We start from the raw sequence: 17,553 nt of genomic DNA on the forward strand, positions 1-17,553 counted from the left end.
ACAGGCCCACCTGGAGGCTGAGGACAGACGATAAAACACCATGTGGGCTCCTGGCCCGGCCACCAGGCCCTTCCCCGGCCCTCCAGTGGCTCCGAGCGTCCCGGGGCCAGGGCCGAGCCGCAGGTGGGGGAGCGTCGGCGGGGTGGGGGGCGTCCGGGGAGGGCTCTGGCAGAAGGAGGATCGCTCAGGCTGCGGCCCCAGCCCTCCGCCCGCTGTCATCACTTGGCAGATTTACGGGGGTGGAGGCGGCGGCTCGAAAGCGCCCAGCGGTGGGAGGCCTGGGTGGGAGCAGCTCCCCGCTGTGGGGACAGGGCGGGCCACACGTCGGGGAGGGCCGGGCCGCGCGGCTCCACCGGCCTCCCCGCCAGGCCCAGGGTGTCCTCCGGGCCTTTGTCCCGGGACGTAGCTGTGGTCGTGCCCGCCGGACCTCCCGGGTGGTCCCCGCGCCGTAGGAGGGCCCGTCACCTCCCGCAGGCAAGCACGTCACCCTCAGAAGTCCCGGAGCCCAGCGCCCCCCACCAGCGTCCCCATGCACAGCGCGGTGCCCGGGGCTGCGAGCCACACGCCCAGGCAGGGGTGTCGGCCTGGCTCGGAGGCGGGAGGCACCGCGCGTGTGACGTCCACTGACGCGCCCGTGGGGTGGGGGTTTGGCTGAGGTCCGACGTGCCCGTGGTGGACGCTCCCACTCCATGCCGACCACGCAGAGCGGCGGCCCGGTTCTTGGCTCCCCCGTCCTCACAGTCGCATCCCTGCCGCGTGGGGGGGGATGCTTGAGGTCCCTGGGGAGGAGAGGCAGGCGCGGGACACATAGGATGGAGCTGGACGCCCTGGGGGGCCGCGGGCCGGGCGCGTCCTGGGGTGGGCCGAGGGGGGGCCGCCCCGTCCTGCTCCGAGCCCCGTGTGGCTGCAAGTGCCCAGGGATCCGTCCAAGAGCAGGAGGGGCACATTTAAGCTCATTTTGGTGTTTAAAACCCTATCTTATTTTAGAACAATCCACCCTTAGGTGTTACGTTGTAGAAGTAAACACGCTGGCGTGGCGAGACCAAGGACCGTTCAGGGCGCTATGGAGAGCACGTGGCCTCCACGGAGCCGTCGTCCAGGGCGAGAGGGGCTTCGCCCGCCGCCAGGTGCTGCGCAGTCCCCTCTGCCCCCGGCTCCCGACGGCTCGGAGGCTCGTCCCGGCTCCTCTGCCTGCATCTGGGCGCTTTCCAGGTAGTCTCCTACCAGCAGGGCCCTTGCTCGCCGCCTTGGAACACTTCCGAGGGCGCTGCAGGCCAGGGGTCGGAGGGCACATGCACTTTCCAATTCCGGCGTGTGTTGCTGAGGATCCCCGGGGGTCGCACCACCTGCCCTAGGCAGAAGCCAGGACAGAGCCCCCGGCCCGGGGAGACGCTGGGCTCAGGGGCGTGTGGGGAACCGACAGCAGTGGCCACGGGCAGAGGCCGCAGGGACGACCCGGGCCCACAGGGCAGCTAACTGCACCTGAGAAAGCCGCTCTGAGAGCGCAGGGGGGCACCGCACGGCCGCGCAGGAGACCCCGGGGTCTCCACAGTCTCCCTCCCCCAGAGCGGACGGAACATGGGCCACGTCTCCTCCACTAGATCAAGGCCCATCGCCCAGAGAAGTGCGGCCTGGGGGAGACTGTGGTTCACGTGTCTGGAAAGAGCGCAGCCGTCCCACCGGAGTCTTCCTGCAGTCACGCCGGGTCGGCAGCGGCTCCACGGGGCGGGCAGAGGGTCCGTCGGGGTTGGCAGGGGCTGACATGGGGCAGCGCCGTCCAAGACAGGCTGTGACTCTGCTGCACATGGAAATGGTGGGGAGGCAGCTGGGCAGAGCGAGTGCGCCGTGCAGGAGGCCGTCCCCCCTCACCGGGCACTGGGCCGGGAGCTGGGGTGCCTCGTGGAAGGACAGGGGCACATCATGAGACAGGCCGGTCAGGGAGGCTCTGGGGTCTGCACCCCCACCTCTTCCCTCAGCTGCACAGACAGAAACACAAAGGTGCGGGTGTGTGTTCCCCACAGCGAGGACGTCCCACATGGGGCAGCCCCCTGAGTGTCCACCCACAGGAGGTCCCCACGCGCACCTGCCGTCCCGGGGACTGGGAATTTGGAGCAGCAGACGGCCCGCAGGTGACAGGTCGGGCAGACAGGTAGGGGGACAGAGGGGACACGGGGCAGGGCCAGGGCAGGCGAGGGGAACCCCCGAGTCACTCAGTGCCCCCAGCTGGGGCTGAGGGACAGGCACGGAGGCCGTGGGGTGGGGCGATGTCACGAGGACCCCTGACCCCCAAGCTATGCCCTGGAAGTGGGCAGGGACCAGGAGGGTTGTTACCCGGGAGAGCCACACGATCCGTGTTGGCTTTTGGGGGCTCGCGGGTCTCCCCTGAGCGTGCAGGTCTCCAGAAGTCACAGGTCCGGGCATCGGATCTCCCTCTGGGGACACGGGTGGAGTCGGCCGTCTGGCACACGCAGATACGGGCGTGGACCTGGAAGGTTTGGGAGGCGGTGGGGGCCGAAGGGGAGACAGGTGAAGGCCGTCGGGGACCGATGTCTCCCAGAGAAGATGCGTGGGGCACCGTGAGGCCCCCTAGTCCCGCAGGAAGACCCAGGACACTCCTGTCGCTGCGCCTGGTTGGCCTGGCCTCAGGGACGCGCCTCAGAGGCCTCACGTCGCCGGTGAGCGCCGCGGCCTCTGCTCCTATGGCTACAGTCTTCCCGGATTATTGTCCCGCAGCAGGATTACACCGTCCCGGGCGTCTGTTCCTCCAGCCGGGCTGGGCGGGGCCGCTCAGGGCGTGGGGATCCACTGAGTAACAGCCCACGGCAACGTGCTCACGGTGATAGACAAGCCCGGAACACGCTCCCACGCGACAGGAGCCCGTGAGACCACCCGGCAGGAGGCTGCCCTCCCCTCGTGGGCGCCCAGGGTGGCTGCGCGTGGGGGCGGGGACGGCTTCTCCCAACCCCAGCTTGGAGCCGCCGCAGGGGTGCCCCGGGGAGGACACGCGTGTGGGCCAGGCTCCGGCCGTGGGAGCGGGAGGGGTCTCGGGTGCGGTGTTCCCAAGGCACTTTGCTCCTGCGTGGGGGGCGGGAGGCCCCACTCTGTGTTTGTGTCCCCAGGACACGTCTGGAGGCCGGCTCACAGGCCCCGGGGGTGGCGGATGTTGGGCACCGGTGCCGGCGGGCATGAGCGGACGGGCCAGACCGCCCCTCCACACAGGGTCAGGGCACGTCCGGGCGCCGGCACTGGTCAGGAGCCGCGGGGCGAAGGGGCGACCGCAGTTCCTGGCCTTACAGGGAAGACCGCGTGCTCTGTGGCTGGGTCCTGAGGCCCGAGGGAGAAAGCTGCATTTCCACGCGGCATCCTGGAGCCTCAGGGACACTGTGGGCACAGCTCCGGGGACCGTGTGGGATGTGGCCCTGCCACCAGCGCCCGTGACCCATCCCAAGCTTCGGCGCCACGAATAGCGTAGGCTCTTTGGGGGTAGTGGACAGAGCTCCGCGGAGCGGGGACGCTGGGTTGGCGAATGCATGATCTAATCAATCAATCAATCAATCAATCACTCGAACGGCCAGGACACGGGGTTTCCATATAACCCGGCTCTTCTCTGGGAAAGTCCTGGAGACAGTGGGACTCACGGGGTTCAGGGAAACGTCCGGGATTCACAGATGTCGTCTGGTGGTGACCCGCGGTCACCCTCCGGCCCAGTGGTGGAGGGTCAGAAAGCGAAGGTTATTTCGGTACTTTTGAGGGATTTCTCTGAGGACGAGACAGGAAGGGACCTGCTGAGGGCCTGCTCCGGGCACAGAGGAAACAGAGGAGGAGACAAGGAGACTTTGGGAGAAAAATAAAGACCCAAAGGCAGCGGGTGGGGGTGCGGGGGAGGAGAAAACACCTGCTTCTGTTTCAGGTTCTTCGGGCACAGAAGCTGCTGGGTCCAGGCCAGCTCCCCCGCTAGAGCGGAGCCAGCAGACGCAGAGGACTGACCGTTCGTCATGTTCTGGATTAGAAACCGTGTGTTAGAGGCCTGGCTCCGGGGCCCTGCGGCGGGTGAGCGGAATGGAGGCCACGGGGCTGCTGGGTCAGGGGTGGGGGGTTCCGGGCAGAGTCAGAGCCTGGAGGCCGGAGAGTGCACACCCCCCCCAAGACGTCCCGGACACGGAGGCTGGGAAACCCTGACCCGCGCAGGGCGCGCCTTCCGTCCGCCGTGGGCAGCGGGTGGGGTGTGCAGCCGCAGGCGAGCTGGCTGACCGCGAGGCCGTGAGCAGGTGCAGAGCGGCGGGGCTGGGCTGGGGTCCGCAGTCCTCGCGTCCCCACGGTGCCCGCTGCACTGCCTGCCTGCCCTGGGCTCGAAGTTTAAACAGAAGGAAGTGTGACGCGTCTCTGACGGCAGGACCCCAGCGCTGGTGCCCCACGCACAGTACTCTGGCCTGTGGGCGCTCTGAGGACTTTCCAGGGCTGTTTGACTCGCGTGATCGCTGCCCGGTCCTCATCCTGCCGATGCTGGAGGAGCCAGTCACAGCGTCTGTTCAGCCCCCGGGGCCCTCACGGCCTCACCCCTGCAGGAGCACAAGTACGGGGCGTGGACGGGTGGGCCTTGGAGCCAGCGGGCGTGGGGCCGGAGGGCTGGGGGAGGGCAGGCGCAGCCCGCGGCTCGCAGGGTGGGTGTGGGGGGGTGATGCCAGAGAGCCCGGCCCTCCTGCCCTCCTCAGCCGCTCTGCTCACCGACCGGCCAAATCTGAAGGCCGGGACGGCCTGGGGGGGCACCTCGGGCACGGCCGGGAACCCACACGTGCCGGAGACCCCCTCGCCCGTCCTGCTTCTGGGGCTGAAGCGAAGGAGCGAGACACAGCGTCCGTGTACTCGTCAGCAGGAGGCGGCAAGGTGGGGGCCGCATCACCCCGGCGGCACGACCCACACGCTCTCCTTCTTGCGGGGGCGCGTCCCGACCGTCCATTTGGATTCACACGTGTGCATTTTAGACTTTGGGTTCCAAGGTCCACTTTGTAAGACACCCCGTCATCCCGGGCTCTCCGCCGCTGCCCTGCGCGCTCACACGCGCGGTCACACTGCAGACCCTCCACCCCCCCGAACCTGGGCCCCGTCCTGGTCCCCGGCTGCACCCGTGTCCTCTCCGCCCGCGGCCCTCAGCAGCCGGGAGCTCCGCGGCGGCAGACCTGGCGGCCACTGGTGCACACGTGGGCCCGCGTGGGCGCGGCGGGCTGCCTCAGAGGTGCCCGTGTGGGGAGCGCTGCCCACAGGCCGACGGGGACCGGCCGCAGGGCAAGCAGACGGCCCGACTCGCCCAGCGCCCAGACGCGCAGACATTGGGCTTTTGCACGTGCCAGGCCATGTCGAGGAAGCAACGGTCGAACCTTCAGCCCCGGCCACGCGGAACTCCTGAGGCCCCGGCAGGTGGGTGCCCGCAAAGGCCGCAGCCCGTGGGTGCCCGACGCCCCTGCCCGGGGGACTAGTAACTGACCCCGGGGGCAAGGGGGGCCTGGGCTGGTTCCTGGAGGCCCGCGTGTGCGGCCGTGCAGCGGGCGGGCTGGAGGCGGTGCCGGCCCAGCGGTCCTGCTGTCGCCCTGACCCCCGGACATCCTGACCTCAGAGCGAGGGTTTGCGGACACGTTCGTCGCATGACCACCTCTGTCCCCGGGGCCGCGCCCCCGTCAGGCCAGAACCCCCCGACAGGCCCTCCGTGCCGCTATTTTAACCAGACAAACCCCGTAATCCGGCAAGTGTGGGAAACGCTCGCTGAGCAAGGGGCACCTTCACCCCGCGAAGCCCGGGCAGCGGGTAAGTCCCGCCGCCCAGAGACGCACGCGGAGTGTCGGCTGGATCCGAGCTCATCGGAGTGTTTCTGCGTCCAAACGCGGAGCCGGGCCAAGCTGGCCGGGGCCCTAAGGCCTTCCAGATGTGCGAGCGCTCACTGTCTCCGCGGCGACGCCCGGCCGGGCCCTCAGCACAGCACATGACTCATCTTCACCGCAGAATCCGGAACTTCCCTCCTCAAGTGGGCCGGGAGGGCAGGAAGGTTCTGGGAACCCACCAGGGACTTTCTGCTCCCCGGGTTCCAAGAACACCCACACGCGTCACTTATTCCTGGACAAGCGGGTGCCTGCGCCCGGGCTCCCCTTGGTGATTCCAGATGCTCCGTCCGGCGGACTCCGAGGGGGCCGCAGTGGATGCAAAGTGGAGACAAACACAAGGAACCAGGGCAGGCGGGGGGGAGGGGGATACGCGCCCCAGCCCCGGAAGCAGCTGCTGCTGAGACGCCCAGTGGCCACCCCACACATCGGGGCCCAGACCGGGGTGACGGCCCGGGGCAGGCGCCTGCCTGTGGGTACAAGAATTAGGACGTGGCATTGGCCTTAGGAGAACTAGGTCGCTTGCAGCGGGCCTCCTGGGTGTTATTTCCCAAGCGCATCCTGGGCTAATCCCTGCGTGGCCGCCCCCTCCAGGCCCTCCGTGGCCGCGGCTCCGGCAGCGATCTCTCCCGTGCAGAGAAGGAAACAGCCCCGCGGGTGCGGGGTCGCCTCGGCGTCCGGATCCTGCGGCCACGTGGCCCGGGGCCCGGCCTGCCGCTTGTCCTCGCTCGGGCACTGCCTCCTGAGCAGAGCTGCCCGGGAACGCACCCCGGCCGCGTGGGGCTCCTGGGATGCGGCTTCCTCCCCGTGGCTGTGCCCGGAGATGACGAGCCTCGTGGCTCGTCTCCCGGGGGGGAGGCCCGTGGGGGCGTCTCGGGGTGGGTGTGGGAGCCGAGAGCCCCCCCCGGCCTCCGGGACCCACTGCCCACGGTCCTCCCTGGGGACCCCGGGCAGGTCGCCCAGCCACAGCCCCTCCTGAGGATGCGCCCTCCCCCCGCCCCCCGAGGAAGCACTAGGAGCAGCGCCGGGCTCGTGCCGTGTGCTGTGGCCCTTACGCCGCGCGGCGAGAACACCTTGTTTGCCCACTTGCACGCACACTCCTGTGTGTTAGGGACCACGCTCTGCCCGTTGGGGGCCGCACACCCAAGACCCCACGGGGGGGATGCAGGGGCGGCCTGGAACGGCGCTGAGGGCCGCCGCCTGGGGGCCGAGCTGGTGGGGACGGTCGCAGGCCCCTCGCTCCTGCTCTGCGTCCGGGCGTGGCCGCCTTGCGAGAGCCAGAGGCGTTTTCCCTTTTCTGCTTTTCGTCCTTTTCCTCCGTCCCCTCAACCGTATCATTTTCTGTGAGGAAACGGTCACGGGGGTACGTCGGACGCCGATTTTCTCTCATCTCGCATCAGGGCGGCTGCGATGAATACGTACAGGGTCACGCTTCCCGGACGCAGCCCGAGAATCACGATTTGTAACAGTGACTTTTGCAAGAGCCCGAAGTGGAAACCGTGTGTGGCCAGTGGGGACCTGCTCCTCGGGCTGGGGTCCCCCAGAGATGGTGGGACGGGACCTCCTGCCCTCACGGTGCTCGCATCGGCCATCGTGCACGCAGCAAGCAGACGGACGTGCGCCCTGAGCCCTCCCTCGGGGTCCTCCGCGGCCTCCCCACAGGCTCCTCGAGCTTCCCTGAGCCGGTGACCGCCTGGCCCGGGGAGCCCTGGAGAAAGCTTCCCGGGTCCCCGGGAGCCCGTGGGCACACAGGCAGGCCGACCCCCTGCAGCGGCCGCAGCCCCGCGCCCGCACTCGGAGCCTCAGACGCGCTGTGGAGCTCCCGTGGGGCCCTGGCACGCGGCCTGTCCCCCGCTGAGCTGCGCTTCCTCCCGGCCACAAGCACACCTGCACCCGCAGCTGTGCGCCCGGCTGCTCAGTCGTCCCTGACCCTCCAGCGCCCACGGCCACCCTCCGGCCCCGCTCTTGGGTGAAAGGGTCACTACCTGAGCCGCGCCTCGCTCGGTGAAGGTCACGACCTGCCGCGTGCGCCCTTTGTCATCCCACCCGGACGGTTCCTGAGGACCCACCTGCCGGGGGCGGGGGGCTGTTCCGTGTGGGCAGACGTGCACCTGAGCTGCCCCGTGCCGCGTGGGTGCACCTGGGCCTCCCTGGGTGCCCTCAGACCCGAGCTGGATCCCGGGTGATTCCAGGCCGTGGCTGCCCCAGGCCCTGGAGAAAGCACCACAGACCTGGCTCACGCGTCCCCGGGGATGCGGCCTGCGGTGTAGACGAGGCCGGGCACACACGGGAGCCCCAGCCCTGAGTCCCGACACCCGGGGCCTGGCGCCGGGGGACCATGTGGGGAGTCCTGCGGGGCAGCACCCCAATGCCCGGCCTGCCTCTGGGACACAGCCCGTGCCCCTTGTCACACGCGTGCGGAGGCCGAGAGCCGCTGCCCTTCACAGCCGGATGTGGTGGCTTCCTGGCTCCAGGGACGAGGCCCGCCGCCCCCGCTCCCGGGAAGGCCTCTCCCCTTCGGCTTCCGTGGGACTCACTCTCCTGGTTCTGGCCCTCGGAGCTCGGGGTTCTCTCCCCGTGACCCCCGGGCCCGGCCCTGGGCCCCATCTTCCCTCCCCATGTTGTCACCGCCGCCTGCAGCCGTCCGGGTCCCGAGCCGCGCCCCCTGGGCTCTGTGTCCCACCCCCTACCTCAGCCAGGCCACCGGCAGCCCCCTCCCCCACCCCCCCTTCCCCACCCTCCCCGCTCAGGGCGCAGCTGAAGCCCCCACTTGCCCTCCCCTCACACCCGTCCTGTGCCCCCTGCCGCGGGGCCCCCCACGCGCTAGGCCAAGGCCACCGTCCTGCAGCCCCCACGACCCCCAGGCTGCAGCTGGAGACGCCACAGGTGTCGCCGCCTCGTACCTGAGACCAAGCCCGAGAGCCTCCCCTCCCGGGGCTTCACCCCTGCCACTTGGGCATGAAGGCGTCAGCCCCCCCCCCCACCAGGACGGCCGCCCTCCCCACCCCAGGCTGAGACACAGGGGACGCACGGGCAGGACGGGCCCTTGATGGTCCCAGGAGCGGCCGCGGCGGACCGGCCTCTGCGGGGCTGACAGGCCCGCGCCCTGGGGGGAGCCCTCTGGGGGGGGCGCTGCCCTCCAGGTCGCAGGGGGCCACCCGGCTCGTCCGTCACCCTGCCCCCGGGACCTTGACGGAGGGGCAGGAAGCACTTCTCGGTGGCTGTCGAGGGAGGGCCAGCTGCTCCATGCAGCCACGAACGTGCCAAACTCCGGGTCATGCTGCTGGAATGGAATGTTTGAGTTGAGATATTTGGCTGTAAGATAAACAAGACTTTCATAATATCTCATTTGCTGGAAAATCAGGAGATTGAGGAGCTTGGGCAGAGCAGGCGACGAGAGGAACCACCGAGTGGGAGCGAGCCTCTAGCTGGGAACCGCAGGGCGGGCTGGGCCTCGGGCGTCTCCAAGCCCAGGGCCACACAGAGCGGGTCTGCTGGGCCCTAAAAAGCTTTAAATGAAGAAAAAAATTCTAAACTTCCAATCGTAACAGTGATTTGAGGGCATCTGACACGGAAGTGGCTCCTCACTTGAATATCCATCCTGTCCCTGAATTAAATATGGCACAGCCACCAGCGTCGGGTTCCCTGATGACTCGCTCGTGGGTCTGTTGCCAGGAGGGCACCTGGCGTGGACCTGGTGAGCCTCGGGACGCAAGAGGCCCTGTAGGCGGGGCCGTCGGCGCAGACGACTCACCACGCAGAGCACTCGGGGTCACTGGGTTTGTCAACTGGTCCCGGAGGCGACGTGCAGGCCACGCGACGAGGCCGCAGGGCAGCACGAGGGGCGCCCGGACACGGGGATCCCCGGACAGGGGCAGCCAGAGCGCTCAGGGTGGAGCCACGACAGACCAGGTGGCAGGGGCACACGCGGTGTCCGCGGTCTTCCAGGGCTCGGGTCACGCCTCATGACGCTCACACGTGGGCCGTGGGCGGTCCTGGCCCGGCGGCCGTGCCCCGGTAGGTGCAGATGCTCAGGCTGGTGGCGGGGGCCCTCCCTGGGGCCAAGGCTGTGCCCGGGCTCAGAGCGCGGCGGCGGCATAGAGCAGGTGTGGGGGGCACCCGGGCCCCCTGGACGGGCGCGCAGACCTCCGTAGGGTCTTTGTCGTGGCCTCACTGAGAGGGTGACGGTCGTGCTGTGTGCAGCAGCGAGGATGACGAAGGGTCCGGGACGGCCGAGCGGCGCTGGGGGACCTCGGGCCCACGGTGCCTCCCAGGGACGCGGCTGCTACGGGCAGGCGGCCTCGCTGGCGTTTGGGGAAAAGCAACGAGGGACACCCCGGCCCCCGGGGGGGCCCAGCCCGGGGCAGCAGCTGCCCAGTCTCCCGGGGCCCCCGACACGGCGGCTGCCAGGGCGGAAGCGAGGGGGTCGGGGCCGCGCCTGCTCCTGCCAGCTGCACAGACGAGCGCCCGTCGGGCCGACTCGTGTAAATATTTACCGGCTGCGGCGATACGTCCGGGTGCCGTGCTGTTGCCTCATCACCAAACAAGGTGGCAAGTTCCAGAAAAGGAAGCGTCAGAGGCGGCCTGGAGCACAGGGTTCCCACAGGAGGCCTCGCCTGGCCTCTGCCCCAGGCTGCAGGGGCCGGAGGGACGGGCGGGCGGCCCCAGCAGTGGGCACGGGGAGGGGGCCCCGCACACACGTCCCGGGGCAGCCTGGCGGCACCGCTTCTCTCACGGCCAGGGGCCCCTTTAGAAAAGGAGCAAAGTGAACCCCAATATGAATGAATGAATGAATGAATGAATAAAACAAAAAAATAAATAAAACAATAAATTAAAAAAATAAACAATAAATATAAAATGTGAAAAAAAGAAAAGGAGCTGCAGGGGGTCAGCTGCCCCCGCACGGGGACACAGGCCTGTGGGCACCACACCCGACGGGCAGGCTGTGGGGCGGCGGCTGCCGAAGGACCCAGGACTGGGCTGGGGGGTCCTCGGGCTCCAGGAAACGCCCGTCCCCCGGGAACCTGTAACGGGACACAGGTGATGGTGCTGTGAGTGCACATGGGTGTGTGTGTGTGCACGTGTGTACGCGGTGGATGGGCATGCAGTGAGCCCCGGGGGAGCGTGTGCTGCGGTGTGCACCCGTGTGCATGCACATGAACACGCCCGTGTGCCTTGCCGATGGCCATGGTCCTGGCCCTCTGGGCGAGGGCAGCGTGCGGCGGGTGCGGGGCTGGTGGGAGCGGCGGGCGGCCCCTGAGAGGAGGCCCGGTCAGTGAGGGCGGGGGCGGCGCGGGAGGAGTGAGGAGTGGGAGCCGCACACGCACACGCACACGCACACGCACACGCAGGCTCCCTCGTCCACAAGGGCACCTGCAGGCTTGTGTCCCCAAGGCCTAAAGTAGCTCCTGGGAAGCATCAGCTAATTCCCAGGCCAAGGGGCTGGTGACCGCGGCGTCCTGGGCGGCCCTGCCCTCGGAACAGCTGTGCTCCCTCCCGGCGCAGCACCTAGAAGCTTCCAGGGCCGGCACAGCACCCGGGGCCCTGCCAGGAGCCCGCGTCTGAGGAGCGCGGCTGTCGGGCTTGTGCTGCAGGCGTCTGGAGTCGGACTGGAGGGCGGGTGAGCACGCGGCCCTGCGTGGTCCCTCCTGTCGGCTGCCCCCGGCCCCCAGTCCCCCAGCCCCTTGACCCCCTGCCCCCCTGCCCAGGGCACTCCCTGCAGGAACAGAAAGCAGGGAGGCGGTGGGGGGAGGCTCCTGCGAGCACTGCCCTGCGCACCGCCCACTCCTCCCGCCCGGGGGTCGCGGCCGCACGTGCAACAACCGGAGAGATGCAAAGATCAGACAGAGGCAGGCGTGTGGCGCGACATGGGACATGTGCGATTCAGGCCTTTTCACTAGCCCAGCTCCGGGGACAGCCCCGCGGGGCCATGCGTGTCTGCGCGGCCCACAGGAGCCCGCTGGGCGGTAACCACAGGGCACCACCGTCTAGAAAAGTCCTTCCTGGGGCCGCCGGGGGGCTCAGTGGTTTAGCGCCGCCTTCAGCCCAGGGCGTGACCCCAGGGTCCTGGGATCGAGTCCCGCGTTGGGCTCCCTGCCTGGAGCCTGCTTCTCCCTCTGCCTGTGTCTCTGCCTCACTCTCTCTGTGTCTCTCATGAATAAATAAATAAAATCTTTTAAAAAGAAAAAAAAGAAAAGCTCCTTCCCGCGAAGGACCTGGCTGCAGCCCCTCCGCACCTCGGTGACGGGCGCCAGCGTCCTCGGCCCCCTGTGACACGCGTCTCGTCCAGGCCGTCCTCTCTGTGACACGTCACCTGCTCAGCACTGAACCTGCGTCTGAGGCCGACGTCATTCCCGGCATCACCCCTGGCGCCGGCTCCACCCGACCTCTGAGTCACGCGTCCGTGAGGGCCCCGTGCTGGGGACGGTCCTCCCATGACGCGGCACAAGGGCACGTCCAGCCCCAGAGCCGCGGCCTGCACCGCGCCCATCAGGGACCACGGCCCTGGGTGCGGCCTGGGCTGTGCACACGCACGGGGCCTGCAAACGTCCAGAGACACAAGACCTCGCTCTGCGGGCAGCGTCGTGACCCAGCTCAGGACCCCGCTGTTGCCCGCCCAGGGGAGCCCTCGGAGGGCAGACGGGTGCTGGGATCCTGATCCCGAGGGGGCCCTGAAGTGTTGGTGCGTCGGGCAGGCTCCAGTAAGACCCCGGGAGCCGACAGTGGATTCACGTGTGCCGAGGGGTCCCCGCGTGCATGTACTGAGGTGTTACTAGGGAGGGGGTCCCTGTCCCCCCAGGTCCTCAAGGGGAATCCGTCCTCCCCACGGTCCCTGGGGAGGAGAATCCGGCCTCTGGGTCGTGGCTCCTGCAGGGGCCGTGTGCATTCCTATCGCCGACTGTTGCTCTGGGATGTGTCACTGTGTCCCGTGAGCACTTGGGGTGCCCGGGCCTGTCCCCGTGCCGGATGGCTCGTGGCCAGGGCCCCAACGCCTGCTGCTGGCTCGGCGGTTTTGCGGGTAGATCCTCTCGCATCCCGGCCCGGGGCGCCCTCTTCTCCTCGCGAGGTCCCGCCGCAGGCCATGCGCACTGTCCTCTCGGTGTCGGGCCACACGAGCGTCCCCTGTCCTGCTGCGCGTGGAAGGAGCCAGCCGAGTCCTCCGGCCCGCCTGTCGCCTCTTCTCTTCCCTGTGCTGCTTGTCCGTCTGCCAGCAGCAAATCAGGAAGGTTCTTTGGGGAGCGGGTGGAAGGGAGCCGCTTCCTCCGTCAGGGAAGCCTCCAGGGCGGCCGACAGCCTCGCCCGCTGCCCCCTGACCCCTGCTGCCCCCTGCCCACGGCTTCCTGCCCCGGCCTGCGTCCTCGGGAACAGGCTGCGCGTCACTGCAGTCGCGCCCTCTCCGGACGGGCAGGTCCTGGAGGGGAGGGACGTCCACACCGTAGGGGCTGGATCCTGCAGCCACCGGACGCCCCCTACTCTGCCTGTCGGTGCAGGGCACGTGGGCCCAGGAGCCCCTCTGGGTGCAGCCCCCACGCAGCCCCGTCTCCTCCGCGGCAGCGTCTGCGGCTCCCCAGCAGCGGAGCCCGAGGTCAGAGCCCCCGCCCTCCGCTCCGGCCCCAGGGCCTTTCCCATCCTGCTCCTCCTGCCTCCTTCCCATCCTGCTATTACCCCCCTCCCCCCCCCTCCCCTCCCCTCCCCTCCCCCTCCCCTCCCCCTCCCCTCCCTCTTCCCCTCCTGCTTCCTGTCCCCTCCCCTCCCCTCTCCCCTCCTCTCCCCCCTCCCCCCTCCCTTCCCCCCTCCCCTCCCACAGCAGGTATCCACTCCTCAGGGGCTCCCAGAGACCCCAGAGAAAGGGACCTGAAGCCGTCTGCACGGGCGGCAGGACCTCTGCGGGGGCCTCATTGCAGGCTTAGCCTCTGCGCGCTGAGAGGTGGCGGGGACCAAGCTGGACTCCCCGTCAGGGGAACTGAAATCCCAGCTGTGGTGCCGCCGGTGGGGTCAGACGCGGGCCCACGGCTCCTGGGAGGACAGGGCTCCCCGCGCCCGCTTCTCCGCAGCCACGGGCACTGGGCGTCCCGAGGCAAAGCAGTGCGTCGTGCAGATGGAAAGTTAGAGAATACGGACCTGCGGGGTAGGGGCAGGGACGCTGCTGACCCCGCCAGCGCCCCGGTGCCTGCGCCCCCTGCTCTCGGGGTGCGTGTGAACGGCCGGCCGCCGTGCGGCCTACCAGCAGCAGCTCTAGCTGCCTTTCCTAGAGAATAAATGTCAGAACGGAGCCGGAGGAGCGCCCCACGCCGTCCGGTGTCCACGAGGCGGGCCGGCCGGGCGCGAAGACGGAGCCCCCTGGGGCAGACTCGGTGGCATTTATTGAGGGGCTATTGGGTACCAGGCACTGGTTTAGGAACCGAGAATACGTCTCTGAACAAGAATGACCGAGTCTTGTCCTGGTGCAGTTGGTGCTCTGGCGACTGAGTTGGGCCCGTTTCTGGACGTAAAACAGAAATCGCAAGGGAGAGAAATCTAGTTGGTGCCACGATGCTTTTGTTTACGGGAACTGAACCAGCCGGGAGACGGTGGGCACCTCCTGTGGCAGCCGGACGCCCGTGAGTCTCGACACGTTGGACTCTGATGCATCAGTTCTTTTAACCGTTCGTTCGTTCAGAACTTGCCCAAGTCACCGTATTTCCACCTAAAAGAAAGCGACACGTTAATACGGCTTACAGGAAATTTTCCTTGCGGCCCGAATTCAGTGCATTGACACCGATCTGGCTTTAAAGACCTAACTTCTGTCCGTAACACGAGTGGAGACCAAAGCGGTCGGCCGGGAGGGTGGTGGGAGCCGGGCCGCGGGGGCTGGCACAGCTGGCGCTCGGGGGAGCCGGGGCGCTCGGCCGTCTGACTCCCGGACCTCAGAAGCTGCTCTCATTTCATCAGAAACTCAGCGGAAGTGGGAGCAAAGTGCTATTTGCCACCCTGCGCGATTCCCCGCCACCAGCTTGGGTTCCCTGTGACCCCGGCTCCCGGGAATGGCCACTTCCCAGAGCCCGGGCGCAGGCCGTGTCCTCCTGCCAGCTCCCCCGCCCTGACTCTTCCCCGTGTCCTACTGACTCAGCTCACAAAGCCCCCAACATTCCCGCAAGCAACGCCGTGGACCCGCAAACCCTCGTCCAAGTGGGACGGGCCCTCGGCGACGCTTCACGGTGCCACGCACGGTCTGACGAGCGCCAGGGAGACCACGCCGGGGGCCCCACGCCCTGGTCTAGTTTCCCTCGAGGGTTTCCGGGAAGGCGATGCCGAGAACCAGGCCTCTGCACTCCTCCCACGTGCGGCGAGTGGGCAAGCTGGCAGGCGCGGGGGCAAGAGCTTTGGAGACGACTGTGAGACGGCGTGACTGGTGTCCGCGCGTGGGGAGGCGCGCAGCGGCCGGACACCGCACGGACTGCAGGGCGGCGCGAGCTGCGACCCCCCGGACGCCGCGGCTGGTTCTCCGGGCTCCACGCACAGCAGCCTCGGGCCTAGAAATGCCCCCGGCGTCTCCCCAGGACGCTCACCACGGCTGCCAGCGCCCCACCTCCTGCCCCTGGTGTCCCCGACCCCTCCGCGCCCGCAGCGTGCAGACTCTGCCCCGTGCTGGAGCGGGACAAGCCGTCGTCAGTGAGCAACGCGGAGATCCGGGTTGTATCCTCCGTGGGGGGCCGGGGGCGGGGGCGCGGCTCGGACGCTGGCGTGTGCCTCACGCAGGAGCCACTTGACAGGTCTCCGGGGTGGACGGTCCCGCACGGCGTCCATCCTGGGCACAGACTCTTGCTGCTTAGTTCGAGCCACAGTCGAGATGCTTCTTGAGGGATCAAACACGCAGACGGGCAGCGGCCAGTGAGCCACCGGTGGCTGCCCCACGTCACCCGGTGCCCAGGCAGTGCTCCGGGGTCTCGCTGAGGGGGCTTCCCGTGGGCTTTGCTCCGGAGCAGCCAACCGGAGGGTTCTGGGCTCCTGTTTGGGCACAAGACCCTGGACGGTGACTTGAAGGTGACCACTCGCTTGCCACACGTTATTTTTTATCTCTAAACTCGTAGCGGGAGCACACAGCCTGGTGGTTCTCCTCTCAGCTCCCGCCGGCATCGCGCCTGCAAACACGCCTGTCGCCCCGGGGACCACACAGGGCTGAGGCGCAGCGCCCGGTGGTGGGCACCGCGCACCTTCCTCCTGCTGCCGCCGTCACACTGAGCCTCCGCGCTGCGAGCGTCCTGTGAACACGGAGCCCGAGACCCAGGACGCGGCCGCCCTGCTGGGAGCCCCCGGTCTGATGCACCTCTTCCCAGGCCCCGGGCCCCCGGCCCCCAGATTCCCCCAACCCCCAGATCCCAGGACCCCCAACCCCAGACCCCCAGATTCCTGGACCCCCAAACCCCCAGACCCCAGGACACCCCAGACACCCCAAACCCCGACCCCAAGACCCCAGACCCTGGAACCCCAGAACCCCTGACTCCCGGACCCCCCCGACCCGCAGACCCCCCCTGACACCCCAGGCCCCAGGACCCCCAACCCCTGGACGCCCCCGACCCCCCCAGATCCCCCAACTCCAAGATTCCCGGACCCCAGAACCCCAGACCCCAGGACCCCAGACCCCACACCCCAGGACCCCAGACCCCCAGATCCCCAGCCCCCCCAGCCCCCCAGGACCCGTGACCCCCTGACCGTACACCCCGGACCCAGTGTAAGCAGGTGGCGTCAGGCAGCGCATGCTCAGTCCTAGGGTGCGGCCCTGAGCGTGTCAGTTAATTGCAGAGACTTCCTGGCTCCCCGAGCCTCGTGGGGTGGACACCGGGCAGAGACGTTTGCTGCGGGTCATCCCCGCTCCTGGACGAGGGTCCGAGATGTGACAGCGCAGGGGTTGCTGCCCCCGAGGGGCTCCGCCATACAAAACGGAAGCGACATGACCGAGAGCGCTGTGCCCACCTGCCCGGGGCCCCGGTGCAGCTCGGACTGGGCCTCTGGGCGGGACTGAGGCTGCACCCACCTCCTCATGGCCACCCGCCCGGCTTGGCGCCCTCGGCCGGAGCCACTTGCCCGGTGCAGCTGAGGTTGCTCCGGCCACAAGGCCTCCTGGTTCCTTGTTCTGCGTGACGAGACCCCCCTCCCACCCCATGCGAGGTCCCATCCTCGGAGGCTGGGGCGGCCGGAGGGCAGTGGCATCGGCAGCGTCCCAGGGCTTGCCTGGCCTCGTGAGCTCCCTGGTTCCGCGTGGCCAACCTTGCCGGCCCAGGGTCCCACTCGGTCACGAGGCAGAGGGGCCAGCAGGCGTCGCGCACGTGCCTCTGAGCTGGCGCTGACCGGCTGCGAGCCTGAGGTCCCCGCAGGGACCAGTCCCCCATGGCTGCCTGGCATCGGGGTTCCCCAGGGGTCCCCGCTTCACCTCCCTGGCAGCCCCACCGGCCTGCGTGGCTCCATGAGGGCTGAGTCCCCTGACGCAGGGACAAGTCTCAGGACATGTCTCCAGCTCCTGTTACAGGCTTCAAATCATTTCTTCGGGCCAAGAGCGCCCAACAGAGCGTTAACAGCCGACCCGTTTCCGGGGGGCACTCGGTGCCTTACGTCCCTTACCTCGCGGCCCGACCAGTCTCCAGAAGGTTCTCGTCCTGCAAAACTGAACTCTGTCTGGGTGGGACGCCCCGGCCCCGTCCGCAGC

General features: G+C 68.7%; 1 protein-coding gene across 1 annotated transcript; it reads right to left on the reverse strand.

Annotated features, from left to right (window-relative positions):
- Positions 1-971: 971 nt before the first annotated feature.
- LOC121473957 lies at positions 972-4,493 on the reverse strand. The gene is made up of 4 exons (XM_041726796.1): positions 4,181-4,493; positions 3,896-4,041; positions 2,332-2,710; positions 972-1,976 (listed from the first exon to the last, which is right to left on the reverse strand). Exons 1-4 carry the CDS (start codon positions 4,491-4,493, stop codon positions 1,603-1,605), a joined length of 1,212 nt encoding a protein of 403 aa, XP_041582730.1. The 3' UTR covers positions 972-1,602.
- Positions 4,494-17,553: the final 13,060 nt, after the last annotated feature.

This window comes from Vulpes lagopus, chromosome 1 (assembly GCF_018345385.1).
Source record: "Vulpes lagopus strain Blue_001 chromosome 1, ASM1834538v1, whole genome shotgun sequence".
Taxonomy (NCBI): Eukaryota; Metazoa; Chordata; class Mammalia; order Carnivora; family Canidae; genus Vulpes; species Vulpes lagopus.

Bases quoted from the DNA above. Each gene is read 5' to 3' on its own strand.
- LOC121473957 (XM_041726796.1), bottom strand. From the start codon at position 4,493: ATGAGGACCGGGCAGCGATCACGCGAGTCAAACAGCCCTGGAAAGTCC. The intron at 2,711-3,895 runs GTGTTTTCTCCT...TAATCCGGGAAG, and splicing joins AGAACCTGAAACAGAAGCAG to ACTGTAGCCATAGGAGCAGA. The intron at 1,977-2,331 runs GTAACAACCCTC...CTGTCTGTGCAG, and splicing joins GGATCGTGTGGCTCTCCCGG to CTGAGGGAAGAGGTGGGGGT.